The sequence below is a fragment of the Mesoplodon bidens genome (assembly GCF_964165515.1).
Source record: "Mesoplodon bidens genome assembly, chromosome: 7".
In the NCBI taxonomy this organism is placed as follows: domain Eukaryota; kingdom Metazoa; phylum Chordata; class Mammalia; order Artiodactyla; family Ziphiidae; genus Mesoplodon; species Mesoplodon bidens.
This window is the reverse complement of record NC_138164.1, coordinates 78,816,729-78,837,669: the sequence shown is the minus strand read 5'-3', so window position 1 is coordinate 78,837,669 and position 20,941 is coordinate 78,816,729. Positions and strand designations below refer to the sequence as shown.

At 43.6% G+C, this 20,941-nt stretch overlaps 1 protein-coding gene across 1 annotated transcript in view; it reads left to right on the top strand.

Moving 5' to 3' along the window:
- Positions 1–17,109, top strand: part of VSTM5 (V-set and transmembrane domain containing 5) — a 32,691-nt gene extending 15,582 nt beyond the window's left edge. The window contains exons 2-4 of the mRNA XM_081240887.1: positions 13,020–13,346; positions 13,457–13,597; positions 13,728–17,109. Of these exons, the coding sequence (XP_081097013.1) occupies positions 13,020–13,346; positions 13,457–13,597; positions 13,728–13,771 (512 nt within the window). The 3' untranslated portion in view covers positions 13,772–17,109. The remainder of the gene's footprint in view (positions 1–13,019; positions 13,347–13,456; positions 13,598–13,727) is intronic.
- The last annotated feature ends 3,832 nt before the right edge of the window (positions 17,110–20,941 follow it).

The window sequence follows — 20,941 nt, the reverse complement described above, 5'->3', positions numbered from 1 at the left end:
GAGCTGTTTATATATTTTGAATATTAACCCCTTATTCGTTATATCATTTGCAAATATTTTCTCCCATTCAGTTGTGTGTTTTTGTTTGGTTTTTTTGTCAGTGGTTTCCTTTGCTGTGCAAAAGCTTTTAAGTTTACTTAGATCCTGTTTGTTTATTTTTGCTTTTGTTTCCTTTACCTTAGGAGACAGATCAAAGAAATATTGCTATGTTTTATGTCAAATAGTGTTCTGCCTATGTGTTCTTCCAGGAGTTTTACAGTTTCAGGTCTTACATTTAGGTCTTTAATCCATTTTGAGTTTATTTTTGTGTATGGTGTGAGAAAATGTTCTAATTTCATTCTTTTACATGTAACTGTTCAGTTTTCCCAGCACCGTTTATTGAAGAGACTGTCTTTCCTCCACTGTGTATTCTTGCCTCCTTTATCATAGATTAATTGAACATAGGTGCATGGGTTTATTTCTGAGCTCTCTATTCAGTTCCATTAATCTTTGCATCTGTTTTTGTGCCAGTACTACACTGTTTTGATTACTGTAGCTTTGTAGTATAGTCTGAAGTCAGGGAGCATGATACCTCCATTTTTGTTCTTCTTTCTCAAGATTGTTTGGCTACTTGGGGTCTTTTGTGTTTCCATACAAATTTTAAAATTACTTGTTATAGTTCTGAGAAAATTGCCATTGTTTTGATAGGGATTGCATTGAATCTGTAGATAGCCTTGGATACTTTGGACATTTTGACAGTATTAATTCTTTCAATCCATCTTACCATAGTATATCTTCCCATCTGTTTGGGTTGTCTTCAGTTTCATTGAAGACAACAGTGTCTTATAGTTTTCTGAGTACAGGTGTTTTACCTCCTTAGGTAGGTTTATTCCTAGGTATTTTATTCTTTTTGATGTGTTGGTAAATGGGATTGTTTCCTTAATTTTTCTACCAGATAGTTTGTTGTTAGTGTATAGAAATGCAACAGATTTCTGTATATTAATTTTGTACCCTGCAATTTTACCAAATTAATTAATGAGCTCTATAGGTTTTTGCTGGTATCTTTAGGATTTTCTTTGTATATTATCATGTATAATATCATGCAAACAGTGACAATTTTACTTCTTCCTTTCCAATTTGGATGCCTTTTATTTCTTTTTCTTCTCTGATTGCTGTTGCTAGGACTTACTATACTATGTTGAATAAACGTGGCAAGAGTGGGAATCCTTGTCTTGTTCGTGATCTTAGAGGAAATGCTTTTAGCTTTTCACCATTGAGTATGATGTTAGCTGTAGGTACGTTATATATGACCTTTATTATGTTGAGGTATGTTCCCTCTATGCCCACTTTCTGGAGAGTTTTATAATAAACGGATGTTGAATTTTGTCAAAAGTTTTTTCTGCATCTGTTGAGATGAGCATATGGTTTTTATTCTTCAGTTTATTAATGTGACATATCATATTGATTTTCTAATGTTGAACTGTTCTTGCATCCCTGGTATAAATCACACTTGATCATGGTGTATGATTGTTTTAATGTATTGTTGGATTTGGTTTGCTAGTATTTTTTTTAATTAATTAATTAATTTATTTTTATTTTTTTTGGCTGCGTTGGGTCTTCATTGCTGCATGCGGGCCTTCTCCAGTTGCGGCAAGCAGGGGCTACTCTTTGTTGCAGTGTGCAGGCTTCCCATTGTGGTAGCTTCTCTTGTTGAGGAGCCCGGGCTGTAGGCGTGCAGGCTTCAGTAGGTGTGGCTCATGGGCTGTAGAGTGCAGGCTCAGTTGTTGTGACGCATGGGCTTAGTTGCTTCGCGGCATGTGGGATCTTCCCAGACCAGGGCTCGAACCCATGTCCCCTGCATTGGCAGGTGGATTTTTTTTTTTAATTAGTTTATTTATTTTTGCTGTGTTGGTTCTTCGTTTCTGTGCGAGGGCTTTCTCCAGTTGTGGCAAGTGGGGGCCACTCTTCATCGTGGTGCGTGGGCCTCTCACTATCGTGGCCTCTCTTGTTGTGGAGTACAGGCTCCAGATGCGCAGGCTCAGTAGTTGTGGCTCACGGGCCTAGTTGCTCCGTGACATGTGGGATCTTCCCAGATCAGGGCTCGAACCCGTGTCCCCTGCATTAGCAGGCAGATTCTCAACCACTGCGCCACCAGGGAAGCCCTGGCAGGTGGATTTTTAACCACTGTGCCACCAGGGAAGCCCCTGTTTGCTAGTATTTTGTTGAGGATTTTACCTCTATGTTCATCAGTGATATTGGCCTGTGTTTTTTTTTGTGTGTGTGTGATATCTTTGCCTGGTTTTGGTATCAGGGTGATGGCTAGCCTAGTAGATGAGTTTGGAAGAGTTCCATCATCTGCAATTTTTTGGAACAGTTTCAGAAGGATAGGTGTTAATTCTTCTCTAAATGTGTGGTAGAACTCACCTGTGAAGCCATCTGATCCTGGAATTTTGTTTTTTGGGAGTTTTTAAAATTACTGATTCAACTTCCTTACTGTTAATTACTCTGTGGATATTTTCTATTTCTTCTTGCTTCAGTCTTGGGAGATTGTATGTTTCTAAGAATTTGTCCATTTCTTCTAGGTTGTCCATTTTATTGGTATAAAGTTATTAGTAGTAATCTCTTATGAGCCTTTGTATTTCTGTAGTGTCAGTTGTAACTTCTTTTTCATTTCTGACCTTATTGATTTGGGCCCTTTCTCTTTTTTTCTTGATGAGTCTATCTAATGGTACAATTTTGTTTATCTTTTCAAAGAACCAGCTCTTAGTTTCATTGATTTTTTTTCTATTTTTTTAAATCTCTATTTATTTCTGCTCTGATCTTTATGATTTCTTTCCTTCTAATTTTGTTTTTTTGTTCTTCTTCTTTTTCTATTTCCTTTAGGTGTAAGGTTAGGTTGTTATTTGAGGTTTTTTTTGTTTGTTTCCTGAGGTAAGTTTGTATTGCTATAAACTTCCCTCTTAGAACTGCCTTTGCTGCAACCCGTAGATTTTGGATCACTGTGTTTTCTTTGTCTCCAAGTATTTTTTAAAATTTCTTCTTTGATTTCTTTAGTGACCCATTGGTTGTTTAGTAGCACATTGCTTAGCCTCCATGTTTTTGTGGTTTTTGCAGTGTTTTTCCCTTATAGTTGATTTCTAGTCTCATAGCATTGTAGCCAGAAAAGATGGTTGATATGATTTCACTTTTCTTAAATTTACTGAGACTTGTTTTGTGGCCTAGCATGTGATCTATCCTGGAGAATGTTCTGTGTGCACTTAAAAAGAATGTGTATTCTGCTGTTTTGGGATGGAATATTCTTTATATATCTATTAAGTGCCTCTGGTCTAATGTGTCATTTAAGGCCAGTATTTCCTTATTGATTTTCTGTCTGAATGATCTGTCCATTGACGTAGTGGGGTATTAAAGTCCCCTACTGTTATTGTGGTACTGTCGATTTATCCCTTTATGTCTGTTAATATTTGTTTTATGTATTTAGGTGCTCCTATGTTTGAGTGCATACATTTAGTGATCAAATAAGTAAGTACCTATGAAGCAAAAAGCATGGGTCCTTAACCCCAGTCCCCTGCCTGTCTCACAGGTTGAGATAGTGCCTGTGAAGTACTTTGTCAATTGTGTATATGTGAATCACTAACATTATCAAATGTGAAAAATATGGGACTCTGACCCAATCTTGGCATTCATTTTATTTATTGTTTTTCTTTAAGTAATTCACAAACTCACTAAAATATTCTAACTGTTCAAAAGGATATAAAATGAAATGTAAAGCTTTCTTCCACCCCAGACACCCAGTCCCCTCCCCAAAGAGAACCATGGCACCTGATTTTTAGAATACCCTTTGGGAGATGTTCTGTGCATTTTATGGATAAATGTGCAGATTTCTGTGTGTGTGTGCGCACACACATATATACATATCATTACTTTACTCAAATGGGAACAGTCTCTACACACTGTTCTGCTCTGTGCTTTTTCATTATTTTTGAGATCATCGAATATCAGTGCATGTAGATCTACCTCATTTTAAAAGTGCCGCTGCAGGGCTTCCCTGGTGGTGCAGTGGTTGGGAGTCCACCTGCCGATGCAGGGGACATGGGTTCGTGCCCTGGTCCGGGAAGATCTCACATGCCACGGAGCGGCTGGACCCGTGAGCCGTGGCTGCTGAGCCTGTGCGTCCAGAGCCTGTTCTCCGCAATGGGAGAGGCCACAACAGTGAGAGGCCCGCGTACCGCAAAAAAAAAAAAAAGTGCCGCTGTAGTATTCCCAAGTGTGAATACTGATAATTTATTTAACCAGTTCTGACTTAATAAGAAATATATATTTGGTCTCTGCTCCTGATTCCTGACACAGAGCTCCTAAAAACCTAGTAATTTCCTGGGTGATAGCAGCGATAGGACCATATTTTGTTATAATATTTGGTCTTAGTCTCTGGTTCCAGACACATAAGCTTCTAAGACCCTTGGATTCTCCAGAGTGATGAGTGTTTTTTTGATTGTTAATGATGTGACTCTTGGAAGATGAGGGCTCGTTTGCAGAGAAACCAACCATGTGATTAGAAAGTTGGAATCTTAGCCCCATCCCTGACCTCCCAGGAAGGGAGAAGGGCTGGGGATTGAGTTAATCACCAATTGCCAATGATTTAATCATGCCTATGTCATGGGATCTCCCCAAAAAAACCCTAACTGAAGGGAGTTGGGAGAGATTCTGGGCTGGTGAACACATGGAGGTATTGGGAGGGCAGTGTGGCCCAAGAGGATATGGGGGATCCACACTCCTTCCAACATAGCTTGCCCTGTGGCATCTCTTCCATGTGGCTGTTCCTCAGTTGTATCCCTTATAATAAAGTACTCATAGTAAGTAAAGTGCTTTCCTGAGTTCTGTGAGCTGTTCTAGCAAATTATCAAACCTGAAGAGGGTGTCATGGGAGCCTCCAATTTATACCCAGTTGGTCAGAAGTATAGGAAGCCTGGACTTGTGATTGGTGTCTGAAATGGGGAGCAGTCTTGTGAGACTGAGCCCTTAACCTGTGGAGCCTGCACTAACTTCAGGTAGTAAGTGTCAGAAGTGTTCTTTTTGGAGTAAGAAACAGTTTTCCTTTACCTGTGAACACATAGGTTGTCACCAGTCTTTTGCTACTGCAATTGACAATATGTACACTTATAACTTTGCATCTATGTGCCCTTATTACTTGTAGGATAAGTTCCTAAAAGTAACATTTCTGGGTCAAGAGGTATGTGCTATTTAATATTTCTATAGGTTTCAACATGTTGCCCTTCAAGCAGATTATACCCATTTATAATCTCCACAGTAATGATTGGGTATAACTTTTGCACACTGGTGGCAACATAATGTTATCAAACTCTCTCATTGTTCCCTGTCTGATGGCAGCCAAGTCATTCGACTTTCCCAGCCTGGGTTTCACTGAGCTGTGATAAATGTGTATGACAGCTAGTACTTAACAAGTGTTACCAGTAGAAACGGTGGCTCTTGCTCTTTTGGAGTGATTTTTCTGGTTGGGGTATAAGTACAGGAACCTGATGAAGGAAAGCAGCCTGCCAGCCTTCATCTAAACCTGTATCTGTCCATTTTGTTTGGGTTTGGCTGACATCTGGGTGACTTCCCAAGGCCATTATATGGCAATATCGGGGTGGGGTGGGGGGTGGGAGGAGCTCCCTCAGGGAGGAGCTGAGCTCTTTGGTATCTGAGTAATCAGGCACCAAGAGGGGGAATTACTACCTGAGCTAACAGGAGGGTTAGGTACCCTGTAAATTGTATGCAGATGTCAGTCATCAACACTAGTCATGGCATCTAAACCTAAAAGCCATTATTTGGGGTTTCTGTGTTGGCCCCTCATGAAGCTGTGTGTCTGAAATTCCAGGCTCGCTTGTTTCAGGAATAGCAGAAGTTAGGCAGGGACATGGATATATTAGTTGCCACTTAAAACCATCCCATTTCTCCTCCTAGCTATTTGACTCTCAGCAAACTTGGGGCTGGGAAAGGGGTCTTGCCAGCTCTCCCTCAGCCAGACCTGATGCCCCCTCAACTCAATACAGATCCAACCCCTTACTTTCCTGATCTCTCCAAATGGGCAGCAGTTCAACAGGCAGGGCACACATATTTGTTTATTCTTCATTCATTCTTTCATACAGGCATGTCATGAGCACCTATGAAGTGCCAGACCTTGTGCTGGACACTGGTGTTTCTGAGATGAATCAGAAACGAGTTCTCCCAGCAAAGATCTCACGGTCCTAGGGCAGATCTACCACGCACGTGTGTACTTCCTGCTGCTCCCACCATCCCGTCTCCCCAGTCCGGGCCAGAGACTGGCCCAAGTCTGGCCACACTCAGCACCTTAAGCTGTTCCCACTTGTTTGGGCTCCAGCTATGAGCTCTCCTGAAGGTGCATAGGACAAGCACATGCAGTGAGCCCAGGGCCGTGCAGGTGAGGTGTGTAGATGATGAAATCGTCAATTCTGCTGCCAGATTGCCCTTCCTGAAGCCCAGTTTAGAGCACACCATGCTTCTACTTGAATACCATCCTAGGGCCTCACTGATAACTCGGATAACTCCTTCGGCTGATCCCCAGCCTGTGACAGATTCCTCGTGGTATAGCCCATCTTTGTTTCTTACTCACCAGGTCCCCAACATGAGGATCCATCATGCTCCTCCAGGTGGGCTCATTTCTTTCTTAGCTGGGATTGCCCTTCCTCCCTTTCAGAATCGTATTCTTCAAGCCTCAACTGTAATGATGTCTTCCCCATTCCCCAGCTCCTGCAAACATCCTGGCTTATTATCAGGACAGTGGAAGAATACCCCGATTTCCATCTCTACTCAGCCACTTACTGTGACATTGCACAGATTACCTAACCTCAGTGGCTTGACCTTGCTCCTCTCTAAAATGGGGGTGATGATATACTCTTCACCAGGCCAGCGCCCATGAGCCAGTGCCCTGCCATGGAGGAAGCGTGGCGAGTGTGGGACTGGGCTCAGTCACTGATGGGCGGTCCCCACTAAAAAGGGGATGTGGTGAGATTGCTGACCCATGGGAGATGTGTTCGGAAGCCAAAGGGTTAAGGGAAGAAGGGCTTTTGTCCTCTCTGTCTACCCAGAGCTGGCTGTCTCTACACCCCCACTGTGGAGCCCCCTTGGGTGCCTCAGAAATCAGCTGTTGTCTACCTTAGAGTTTTCTCTTTGCTCTTCAACGTTTCTTTGAGTCTCAGATGGGGTGACCAGCTGTCCTGTTTTGCCCATGACTGTCCTGATTTTAGCACTGAAACTGTTGAATCCTGGGGAGACTCTCAGCCCTGGGCAAACCATGAGGGTTGGTCACCTGAGGCTGGTGACACACTGATGGAGAGGGGTGAGCAGTGGGGACTGCAGCTCCTGGACGGGTACCTTGTGCTCAGCCCCACTGGGCCTTACATGTGTTGTGTCACCTCATCCTCACAGCCCTCCTCCCGAGGTTTTCCAGTCCTCATTCCACAGCGGAGGAAGCCGGGGCTCTCAGCAGTGAAGGCGCCGTCTCTAGGTCTCGACAGCTAAGAGGTCCCCAGGGTGAGCCTGTGTGGATCCTCCCACATCAGGTATCTCCACCACACCTCACCGCACCTGGAATAACCCTTTTGTGATGTGACTCATCACTTCACCAACCTGCTCCAGTACTTCTGAATTAGGACCCCTAAACTAGGCTTTCTGACTTCTAGTTTAGTTGCCTACAGTCTTGATAAGGATGCTGATGACGATGATGCTTGTTTCCTGGTTCTCATCTGATGATCACACTGGCTGGATAAGTGGCTTTCCAGATAAGTGAGATGAAAATGAGTTGTCCTGGGACTTCCCGGGTGGCGCAGTGGTTGGGAGTCCGCCTGCCGATGCAGCGGACACGGGTTCGTGCCCTGGTCCGGGAAGATCCCACATGCCGCGGAGCACCTGGGCCCATGAGCCATGGCCGCTGAGCCTGCGCGTCCAGAGCCTGTGCTCCGCAACAGAAGAGGCCACAGCAGTGAGAGACCCGCGTACCACAAAAAAAATTAAAAAATGAGTTGTCTTGATTAAGGTGAATCCTCCATGGCAGGCAATATCTGTCTCCCCTTTAATTGATGCTGTTGTCCCCCCCAAATTGTGGTGTGAACAGTATTAACCTTTATTGTGATTTCAGGAAATATATCCTTCTTAAATAATAAATTTTTAAAAGCAGCAAAGCGCTACCTCTGTAATTTACTTGTAAGAAAAGGAGTAAGGATTACTCCTTTTAGATTAGATTAGAGTATTAGATTCTAGCCTGTTGCTCAGTATCTGGCTTCACCTGCCTGGTACTTTCTCTTTGATTAGTTCCCAAGGGGTGTCACCAGCTCTAGGAAATCAGGCTTTCTGGAAGCCCCTTCGTTCAGGTTCCAGTGACTTCTGCCCTGCTAATGTCGTCAGTTACGTGACCTCTTCCTTAAAGGAAGCATCTACATCTTTCTGGGAAATTGGTAGAATTTAGTTTTTTTCTTCTCTCCACATAGAATTCAAGTAAAGATGAAAAGCAAGGTAAACTTTTTTTTTTTTTTTTTCGCGGTATGCGGGCCTCTCACTGCTGTGGCCTCTCCCGTTGCGGAGTACAGGCTCCGGACGCGCAGGCTCAGCGGCCATGGCTCACGAGCCTAGCCGCTCCAAAGCACGTGGGACCTCCCCGACCGGGGCACGAACCCGCGTACCCCGCATCGGCAGGCGGACTCTCAACCACTGCGCCACCAGGGAAGCCCTAAAGCAAGGTAAACTTTTAAACTTTAAACTTTGCTCACCAGATATCTTAGTCTAATCAGGAGAACTTTAAATGATTTTTAAAACATTTTTTTTATTATCAATTTAATCAATGTGAAAATGCAAAATGATATGAATATATAACTTGGAAAATTTCTGGTGCCATCCAATCTCTAACGGATAATCCCTGTTAATATAGCATATATTACTCCAACATTTTTCCATACTAAATATATACATGTTAGCACATAGTTACACAAATGTAAATAAGATCATAGCATATTGTTTTATAAATTTATTTTTTAACTGAGTAACATGTCATAGATATCTTCCCTTGTCTGCACAAAGTTCATTCTTGTTCATGGCTGCCTGGCATCCATTTTACACATAAAAGCTGATTTATTGCATCAACCTCCTTGAGTAGAACATTTGAGCCAGGTCTGACTATTGGCCTAGCCACTAAGTTTCTCTGGACTTGTTCTGGAATGATTTTTTTTTTTTTTTTGTGGTACGTGGGCCTCTCACTGCTGTGGCCTCTCCCGTTGCGGAGCACAGGCTCCGGATGTGCAGACTCAGCGGCCATGGCTCACGGGACCAGCCGCTCCACGGCATGTGGGATCTTCCCAGACTGGGGCACGAACCCGTGTCCCCTGCATCGGCTGGAGGACTCTCAACCACTGCGCCACCAGGGAAGCCCTGGAATGATTTTAGCATGAGTTGCAGGAGTGGTTACTCATTAATTCAACTTTTTAAACAGTTGACACGCAGTTTGCCTTTAAACTCTTGGAACTGTTCACGTTCCATCTTTGCCATAGACCATTTATTCTTACTTCTGTGTGTCAGGAAGAAGAGGAACTCTTTGTTCCTAAAACCTAGTTAAATGCCTGATTAATTTGTCAGATTAGGAAGAGGGTTTTCTAGTCAAAAGGAAATATAGAAGCTAACAAGTACCAGTTGGCCAGCTTCCAACTGTGTCTGCATCTGAGAAACTTGGGCATGTTATTTTTGTTTTTCAGTTTTGCTGTTTCTTGGGACAAAATAACTGAAAGGCTCAAAATGGAGGTTCCCTAAGGCTATTAAAAGGGCTGCTACTCTCCCAGGAGACTAGTCTGTCAGTAACCTTGACTAACATGGTTAACACAGGATGTACATGTAATACAAATAGTTGATGATCCAGATTTGTCATTAGTTCTAAATATGGTTTTCCAAATCTTATGGTAATCATAATCCCAGCTGCTCATATGTGAGGTCAAGGAAATCAGAAAATATAGATAAATAGATGATAGATCAGTAGTCACCAAGTAGAGTGGAAAAACTGTGGGTTTTGAATCAGACAGAACTGCATGCAAATCCCACCTTTGCCATTTCCTAGCTACATGGGCATGTTCCTGACTCCTGTAAAAAATAAAAAGAGAAGGATTTTAAAGTACATAATAAATAGATAATAAAGCAATGGGCACATAAAGCCTTGAGTAAATTACAGTTCTCTTTGCTATGTGTGTATAAGCTTTTAGACGTGCCTAATTTTTCAAACCACCCAAGCAGCAACATTTCTATCAGATCGGCTCGCCTTCTTGCTGCTATAATTAGTCATTCACTTATTCATTCAACAAACGTTTATTGGCCAATCACTATGTGTCAGGCATTGTGCTGGGTACAGGGAACACTGAGATGAAGAAAACACCTAATTCCTGCCCTCCAAGGGCTGACCTGGAACTTGACCTCTGTTTTCTACCTGAGAGAGAGAGAGAAAAAGCAAATGCGGCAAAATGTTAATAATTGGTGAATTTAGGAGAGGGTATATAGATGTTAATTGTACTTGGCTTTCAATCTTTCTGTGAGTTTAACATTTTTTAAAATAGGGCTGGGAACAAAATATTTTTCTGTTACGTGGCAGCTGTAATTTTTTTTTTTTTTTGGCTGTGACGGTTCTTAGCTGTGGCATGCGGGATCTTCATTGCGGCATTCAGGATCTTTCGTTGAGGCTCACAGGCTTCTCTCTAGTTGTGCTGTGAAGCCTCAGCAGTTGCGGCACATGGGCTGTCTAGTTGTGACGTGGGCTCCAGAGTGAGCGGGCTCAGTAGTTGTGGCGTGTAGGCTTAGTTGCCCCATGGCGTATGGGACCTTAATTCCCCGACCAGGGATTGAACCTGTGTCCCCTGCATTGCAAGGCAGATTTTTAACCATTGGACTACCAGGGAAGTCCTGGCAGCTATAACTCTTGAAAACCATTATTACCTCCCAGTTTTTCAGCATGGAACCTATCGGATTATCTCCAGCCACTTAGCCGAGCCTTAGGAGAGGGATGGTAATGGGATATTCTGGGCATGGGAGAGGACAATGAGAAAAGTCTGGAAAAGTAACAGGCGTGGTTACCTGGAGCCACACAGCAGGGGCCCAGGGGCAACTGGGCACCCAAAGAGTGAGGGGCTAAACAGGAAGTAGAGGTGGAAACAGAGGCATGGGCTCCAGCTTGAATCCTGCCCTATTCACTATCCAGTCTCCAGCCAGCCCTGACCGTTCTCTGTGTGGGGAGGGTGGAGGTGGAGGGGATTTGTCACATTCTGTACCCTTAACTGCCAACCACTGACCTTTGACTTGAGCATAGAGGTTAAATATCTGACCTTTGGAGTCAGCAGCCCTTGTGTGAACCTCAGCCTTGCAGGGTCAACTTGGACAAGCTACTTAATCCTGTTGACACTGAAGTTTCTTATATCCTTGATGGAATTGTAGTGGGTTCTGTGACACTTTAATGACATGGCGTGTGTAAAGCAGTTAGCGCAGGGCCTGTGCATGGTACCTACTTAATAAAATATTTCATGACATACATTATCTTAGCCAGTGGCTCTACTGTTCATCTACACACTCATGCAGAAATCTCGGCTTGATGCCTCTTTGCCTCGCCCACTGCCAAGGCTAGTTATCAGCATGTTCTGTCCTCTTTCCTTCCAAATGCATCCTAAATCAGACCACCCTTCATTGTATCCAAGGCTATGTCTCCATCTCTTATCTAGTCTCTGCGGCAGCCACCTGACTGTTCTTCCTGCCTCTGCTCTGGTCCCCTCACCCCCAGATGTTCTCCACAGCGGACTTTCTCAAGCTTAATGGAGAATGTCACCTTCCCACCTAAGCCTTCCTATGGCTTCCCATCACCCTTGAGTAAAACCCACCCCTGACTCTCACGTCATGACCCAAGTCCTGCCTAGCTCTCCAGCCTTGTCTCCTGAACTCACCCCATGACTCCCTGCATCCTGCATTCTGGCCTTCTTTCTGTCCCTCAGACATACCAGTTCACTCTCACCTCACTCTCTGTAGTTGTTCCCTCTGCCTGAAACGTGTGTCTTCGCGTGGCTGCCTCCTTGCCCTCCCTGTCGTTTGGGTTCCAGTTCATTTCCTCAGCGAGGTCCTCTCTGACCATCCTGTCTCATGTTGTGTACCACCTCCATCCCCACCCACCACTAGTACCCTATTTTATTATCTTTAAAGCACTTGTTATCTAAAATGATCTCATGTGTTTGTTTAACCCTTGTGTGTCTCCCTTATACAATGGAAGCTCTAGGGAATAGTGAATAGTAACCTTGTGTTTTGTTCACTGTCCTAGCTTGGGCTGCGATAACAAAATATCACAGACTGGGGGCCTTAAGCAACAGAAGTTTATTTTTGCACAGTTTGGAGGCTGGAAAGTCCAAGATCAAGGTTCTGGCAGGGTTTGGTTTCCGAGGAGAACTCTCTTCCTGGCTTGTACACAGCTGCTTTCTCACTGTGACCTCAAATGGTCCTTTTCCATATGAGCCCATGGAGAGAGAATGAGAGAGAGCGAGGGAGAATGAGAGAGAGAGGGAGACTTTTCTTATGAAGACATCAATGCAGGGGACTTCCCTGGCTGTCCAGTGGTTAAGACTCCACGCTCCCAAAGAAGGGGACTCAGGTTCAATCCCTGGTCGGGGAACTAAGATCCCACATGGCATTCGGCACGGCAGGAAAAAAAAAAAAAGACATCCAACTGGAGCAGGGCCCACCCTTATGACCTCATTTAACCCTAATTACTTCCTTAGAGACCCCATCTCCAAATACAGCCACACTGGGGGGTTAGGGCTTCAACACAGAAATTGGGGGGGGGGGATACAAACATTCAGTCCCTGACATTCACCATTGTACCATCAACATTGGAACTAGAAGAGAGCCTGGCATGTAATAGGCACTCAATAAATACATGCTAAATAAATGAATGTGTTATAGAAGTTCACTTCACTGTGAGTCCATATGAGTGGCGCCAAGTCTAGCACTCCATCCCGCAGGTCAGGGCGTGTCCCTGTACATTCCCCAGGCAGCCATCAATGCCACAGTGGAAGAGGACATCCTGCTCTCGGTTGCATACTCCTGCCATGGCATCCCCACTATCGAATGGAAGTATACGTCCAACTGGGGAGTGCAGAAGATTGTGGAGTGGAAGCCAGGGACTCAGGCCAACATCTCCCAAAGCCACAAGGACAGGGTCTGCACCTTCGACAACGGCTCCATCCAGCTCTTCAGTGTGGGCGTAAGGGATTCCGGCTACTACGTCATCACGGTGACCGAGCACCTGGGGAGCAGTCAGTTTGGCACCATCGTACTGCACGTGTCGGGTAAGACACCCCCAGGGGCCCGGCGCCTCTCAGAACTGTGAGTGTGCGGAGGCCGACTTCATGATATTAAAAGAGACGTTATCTCCCCCTCCCCTCCCCCCGCCCCGTAGAGATCCTCTACGAAGACCTCCACTTTGTCGCTGTCTTCCTTGCTCTTCTCGCTGCCGTGGCTGCAGTGTTAATCAGCCTCATGTGGGTTTGTAATAAGTGTGCGTATAAATTCCAGAGGAAGAGAAGACACAAGCTCAAAGGTAATTCTCTGGGCCTTGTGATAATCGATTCACGGCTTGGATGGCCAAACGTGGCCCTTGTCATCTTGTTCTCACCAAGAAACCACCCCCGGCCGATTGGCAACTCACGGATGTGTCTTTTGCTTTGCAGAAAGCACAACGGAGGAGATCGAGCTGCAAGATGTGGAGTGTTAACCAAGGCTGGGCCCAGTTACATTCCTACCTCAAGAGGAAAACGTTATCTCCCAACGAAAGGAGCAAACGTGGCCAGTCCACCCCGAGCCTCTTGTACCACACACTGGTTCCTGATGGGACAGCTGGATGTTGGCAAGGTTGACTGCCTGAGCTGAACTCTGGATTGGATGAAGGCAGTTCCAGTGGCATGGAGTTCAAAGAGGAGAGGGGTGGAGGCTCTGAGCCAGAGCTGTGCTTGGCTGCGGCTCCCGGGCCATGCGGACGCATTGGCAGTGGCCCCGTGCAGGCCCTGGCTGCTTCCTCACTACGCTCTGCTCTGGTGGGGGGATGGCCATTGGAGGGGTCCCCGTACCAGAGGCCAGAGTATTTCCGGATCACGTGTGCAGCCAACACCAGAACGAGCTCTCTGTGCTCCGGTCTTCTCTGCCTGTGGCCTCCTCCAGCCCTCTGCTGTGGGAGCTATTGTGAGAGCTGAGGCATTAGAGCACCTGCTCAGATCAGGGAAAGGACCCTCCCCTCTGTGGCCTGGAGCTTTAGGGAGAAGAGCTTAATTTGTTCCACAGGGACCAGCACTGGGAACAAGGAACAGGGAGAAAATGATCTCTCTCGTTCTCTCTTACTCCAATGTTAATTAGATTTTCCCCTTCTACGGCCCCAGTGTAGGCCAGTGTGAGGAGAACAGTTCATCTCCACCATGGGCAGAGTCTGGCTTCCAAGTGACCCCCTGACAAGTTGGGTGACACTACCTATGTGAAGGCTGGGCCTGCATGGTGGGAGGGACAATGGTAAGTCAATCTCTCCCCCTCAGCCAGTCATACTTCCTGTCAAGTCAGAGCCTTGCTTGCTCCCAACTGGGCTGAGGAACACTTGGCCCTCACCTACCTCACCCTCAGGGTATCAAGTGAGGCCCACAGTAGCACAGAGCACTCCGAGCAATGGAAGGAAAGCATGAGGAATCTTCCAGAGCCTAGAAAGCAATAAGTATTGTGCTGAGTCCTGGAAAATGTAAAGTACCCTGGGGTATTGGGGCTCCAGGTGAAGGTGGGGACAGGATCACAGCCGGCCTTGGCTGTTATTCTCTGAAGTTGTTGGCCACCGTGTTTGCCTGAGTTTCTCCATCCCAGCTTCCTTTCGGCAAGCTCTAAAGCAGGCATGAATTTATCTTCCATTCTCTTTTCCCTCCCCAACATCCTTAGCTACAGATCAAAGGTACCATCCCAATTATTGGTGGAATTTGAGCTTAGTAGCTGTGTCCCCAGCCCTCAGCTGCAAATTTACCCACACAAACATGAAGGAGAGCTAGAACATTCTCTTCTCCCTCTCTTCAAGTCCCCAGTGTCCACATCTTTTCCAGAAGTTACCTGGAGATGTTAGTATGAGGCTTTTCCCTGAATACTGAACCTGGGGTTACGGGAAGGGATCTTTTGGGGCTATCAGTGATCTAGAGCAGAGCTCCAAAGTCACTACTTGACTCAGAAGGTGAGAGAGCAGTTGATCTACACGACTGATTTGTAGCCTAAGTATGTGACACACAGAAGGGTCTCACCTCAGGCCACCTCCTGGACACGTGTAAACACACACACCTGCACCCTTTTCCCTGGACAGCAATCAGAGGAACCAGACCTATGCCATGAAGGATGGGTTTCTTATACTCGTCTCCAGTGCCGCGAAGAAGCAGGATAAGTGCCAGAGAGGGTCAAGGATCATCTGATCACCTCTTCGTCCTTTTTCACACAGCACGCCCATCAGCAGGAAACCGGACTGGATCTGGGTAGCTGCTAGAGCCTCTATCCTCTTGACACTACCTGCTTTCCAGAACTCTACCTCTCAGCTTATGAGAAGTCAGGGGTGGTAATCTTTGTAATAAAAGGAGAAATGGAAAAGAACACCCAGTGAGAGGCACAAACCCAGATGTAAATTAAATCTGTGCCCTGCCCCTGCCCCAAATCTTCATGAAAGTTTATTCCCTCAGCTTTCCATGTCTTTATTTTGCACTTTTAAGCTCCCCCCATCTTGAATATTCCTGTGGAAAGTTCTTGATTCTTGAGCCTGGGGGTTTTGTCTATTTTTTAAAAAAGAAAATATTAAGTCATAGAGGTTTAGCCACTGAACATGTTCAACTATAAGTTATGTTTCAAGCTGTGAGGGAAAAAGAAAGTTTTAAAGACTGAAATAAAACCTGCAAACAAAGCTCTGGTCCTTTGTGTGTGAGCCCATCCCTATGGAGAACTCAGAGGCCCTGGGAGAGGTTTCCATCAGCTGTAGACAGAAGCAAAACCCTCAGCCACAGCCAGGGACCTGACAGGTTTTTTTCCTGACAATGGAATTAATCACATTGATTTTAACCATAAACATTCTTTAGCAATTCAGAAAAGCCACACCATATTAGCGCCATTATTCTCCCCTGTATTGTAACCAGAAGACTAATTTGAAGTTTTTGCTTCCGGAATGTGACTTGTGATTCAATAGAGTCCTTCCTGCTTCTAGAAGGGGCTGAAACGAGGATGCGGCCGTTGTCATCACCTCGTTCAACAGTGCATAAGACGCGAGAACTTTCGTGCTTTGTTGACAGATGTCCTCTCAGAGATTGTGATCTAAGAAACCCAAAAGGGACACACTGTTCTTTCTCATTTCATGGTGTTCCAGGTAGGCAAGGATTGCTGAAACAAAGCACCCCTGTCCTCTGGAGCTAAATACTCCACAGGACTTCACGCTTGCTCTGATTTGAAATGGTACCACACAAAGCTGAGGAGCTAAGGCAGTGAGAGATAAGAAGGTTATCAGGATATCTTGCTCAGTGCAGGGATGTAGAGACAAGCCCTGAGAGAGGATAGGGTTTGGAAAGGCTAGATAACTGTAACGAGGGCAGAGAAGACGTGGCAGGATAGAATGTTAGGAGATGGAACCAAGAGGAACCAAATGTGATGGGGTGAAACCCCAGGGCCCAGACACAAATACAGCCCCCTGTGGCAACATGGGAGGGGAGACTGGGGGAAGGGAAACCCTCTCTCTGTCATCAGCCTTTATATATCCAGCATGTTTCTTCTGCCCAGTTTCCAGGGAAGCCTCAGATGCCTCTAGTTTACTGAAAGCAGAGCAAATCCCTGTGGTAGTTGATAGTGTGTCAATCCAGAGCTCAGCTTCTATTAAGGGACAGTGCAAGTCTCCAGCACATGCACCTCTCTGCACACCCATAACCCATCCCCACTGTCAACTTTTCCAAACCCTGAGAACATGGATACTGAGTCCACTATTTCCACTGCCTTTTATTTTATTTTAATTTTTTTATTAAAAAAAATTTTTATTGAAGTGTAGTTGATTTACAATGTTGTGTTAGTTTCAGGTGTACAGCAAAGTGAATGTTATATATCAGCTATATATATCTATATATATCTCTATATATATATCCATTGTTTTTCAGATTCTTTTCCCATATTGGTTATTAAAGAATACTGAGTAGTGTTCCCTGTGCTATACAGTAGATCCTTATTAGTTATCTATTTTATATATAGTAGTGTGTATATGTTAATCCCAATCTCCTAATTTATCCCTTCCCCCCATGTTTCCCCTTTGGTAACCATAAGTTTGGTTTTGAGATCTGTGAGTCTGTTTCTCTTTTGTAAATAAGTTCGTTTGTGTCATTTTTAACTTAGATTCCACGTGTAAGTGATATCTCCACTGCCTTTATTTATTTAAAAAATATTTATTTATGTATTTATTTATTTGGCTACGCCAGGTCTTAGCTGTGGCACGTGGGATTTTTATTTGCAGCATGCGAACTCTTAGTTACAGCACGTGGGATCTAGTTGTTCCCTGACCAGGGATTCAACCCAGGCCCCCTGCATTGGGAGTCTTAGCCACTGGATCACCAGGGAAGTCCTTCCACTTCCTTTTCAACATTAGGTGGGTGTTTGGTTTAATTACAAAGGGGATGAATCGTTCTTTAAAATTGAAATGATATTGGAGTCCATATATAAAGTAAACAGTAAAAGTTTTTTTCCTACGCAATAGTTAAATTCGGGTGTATCCTTCTAGACTTGCTCATGCATATATGAAAATATCTGTCTATATATACATGGACCACAATATACATACTTAATCTATTTTCTTTTTAGGCAAATGGGATTCTATTATACACATTACCCTACAACTTGCTTGTTCTCCCTTAATGTTTCTTGGGCATTATTTCATGTCTCTACCTATTCCTAGATATTCTTATTGCCTCCACAATGCAATTCATAGCATGGATACCTTGTAATTGTTTGTTCACTGAAAAGTTTTATTTCAAATGGTATATACAAAAATAAATATCTTGGGCAATCTTCCTATCACATCAGACTCGTTCCTTCAGCCAAGATGGCTTCCACTTGTTAACTAAGGTACTCAACTCCATCGCCTATGAATCTCTTCCTCTTTCAGGAAATTCAATGTTTTATAAGATTAAAAAAATTTTTTTGAAATATAGTTGATTTACAATGTTGTGAAAGTTTCAAGTGTACAGCAAAGTGATTCAGTTATACACATATATATTCTTCAGATTCTTTTCCGCAATAGGGTATTACAAGATATTGAATATAGTTCCTTGTGCTATACAGTAGGTCCTTGTTGTTTACCTATTTTATATATAGTAGTGTGTATATGTTTTTTTTCTCCTTTGTTTTTGCTGTGCTACACAGCTTGTGGGAGCTTAGTTCCCCAGTCAGGGGCTGAACCCCTACCCCCTGCAGTGGAAGCGTGAAGCCCTAACCACTGGACTGCCAGGGAATTCCTAGTAATGCGTATATGTTAATCCCAAACTCCTAATTTATCAACCCCCCTCCCCGCCTTCCCTTTTGGTAACCATAAAATTGTTTTCTATGTCTGAAGTCTGTTTCTGCTTTGTAAATAAGTTCATCTGTATCATATTTTTAGATTTCACAAATAAGTGATACCATATGATATTTGTCTTTCTCTGACTTACTTCACTTAGTATGATAATCTCTAGGTCCTTCCATGTTGCTTCAAATGGCATTATTTCCGTCTTTTTTTATGGCTGAGTAATATTCCATTGTGTGTATATGTGTGTGTATATGTGTGTGTGTGTGTGTGTGTACCATATCTTCTTTATCCGTTCATCTATTGATGGACACTTAGGCTGCTTTCATGTCTTGGCTATTGTAAATAGTGCTGCAATGAACATTGGGGTGCATGTATCTTTTTGAATTTTGGTTTTCTTCAGGTATATGCCCAGGAGTGGGATTCCTGGATCATATGGTAGCTCTAACTTTAGTTTTTTAAAGAACCTCCATACTGTTCTCCATAGTGGCTGTATTAATTTACATTCCCATCAACAGTGTAGGAGGGGTTCCTTTTCTCCACACCCTCTCCAGCATTTATTATTTGTAGACTTTTTGATAATGGCCCTTCTAACAGCTGTGAGGTGATACGTCATTGTAGTTTTCATTTGCATTTCTCTAATAATTAGCAATGTTAAGCACCTTTTCATGTGCCTGTTGGCCATTGGTATGTTTTCTTTAAAGAAATTTATTTAGGTCTTCAGCCCATTTTTTGATTGGATTGTTTGTTTTTTTTTGAATGTTTTATAATATTGGTGGGTTTTATGTAAAGTTTAGCAAAGACTGAATGTTGGGAGAGGGAGAAAGAGCACTACTGATGTAAAATCAAAAGATTTACCTTCAGATTTGACCTTATCAAGTGCACCCACAGGTAGGTTAAATTCTTTTGATGCAAGACTGTTCAGACTGCAAGGTTGTTCAGGCAGTTCTGTCACTAAATATGCTAGAAAGTACTTTTCCCTCAGGTACCTCATGGTTTGAAAAGACTTTTTCTTACTAAACAAAGTGAACTTATTAAATAATAATTCAGTTTCCTGTTTTATTCAATAACAATGCATAATGCCAGTTAGAATTCCCGGTCAACATGAGATTATCAGGAATACCACTTTGATTTCATGGTGTTCTGGCAAAGAAATCTGATGGTGAAGTTTTAAAGGGTAAATATATGATTTTTGTTAGGCTTGTTACCACAGATCAGAGCTCTCTCTTACTGCCTCTTTGGGTCTCAAGGGGATTGGGATGGGACTACATGTAAAGAAGGTTAAAAGAGAAGCCATGAATAGAGTGGAAGAAGAGATTCTGCCACTGGCTTAATTTCCTTGGTATACTCACTAAGTTATCAGGAAGTTTTCCAGATTGTACGTTACTTTTCTATCTCAAACTTCTCCCTCATCTACCAAATTTCAGGTCAAGTATAGTCTGTTCTACAAAGCTCACAATCAGTAAATAGGGAAATGAAGACAGTATAACATGGAAGTTTTTCTGGTGCATAAGCTAGGGAAGCCAGAATACCGGGAGTAGAAAAACTCCTCAGCCATTTGAGCTCAAGTTTTAGAGAAGTAAAAATGAGTGCCTGCGTCTGGGACCCCTCTAGCATAATTTTAGTCATTCTTTCAGATGTTTAGATTGGTCTCAGTTTTTCACTTTTACAGACCTCCTTGATAATCCTTACACAATGATCTTTGTGAAGTATGTCTATAGGATAAATTTCTGGAAGTGAACTTGCAGATAGGAAACAGCAAACTTTAAAGCAAAGACCCAGCTCTGGTCACTGACTTTTGAGTACCACTTGTGTCACTGTGTTTGCTGCTTAGAAGAGACAGGGTTTCTCCATGGTGAACTTCCTCTTAGTTCCCATCCTAAAGTGAGATTCAGAGACTTGAATTTAGCTCCAAGTATTTAAGGTATCAACAAAGAACAGGAGTAGGAAAGTGAAAGTGAATGAAAGACCTAGAGAGAGGTCAACCACAGAGAATGGCTTTAAAAATAAACTGGAGAAAACAAATCTTCCACCCACAAATGCGCTCCCTGTCTTTACCATCTGTAAATTTGAATATAGGACATGCTAAAACATTTTCTCCTAATGATAAATAAACATAAATCTGATGTCTTAACCATTTTTCCAACTTCTAATTAGCTCAACTTTTAGGAAACAGTTGCTTAATGCTTTATATTTGCACAACACTTTAGAATTTAACATCCATTACCAACCATATTGAAACCTTTGAACCACCTCTGAGGTTACCAGAGGCATCCTTGTCCCCATTTTATATTCATGGAAACAGCTTCAGAGAGGGTAACCCTGCCAAGCAGACACAGCTGAGCAGATGTAGAG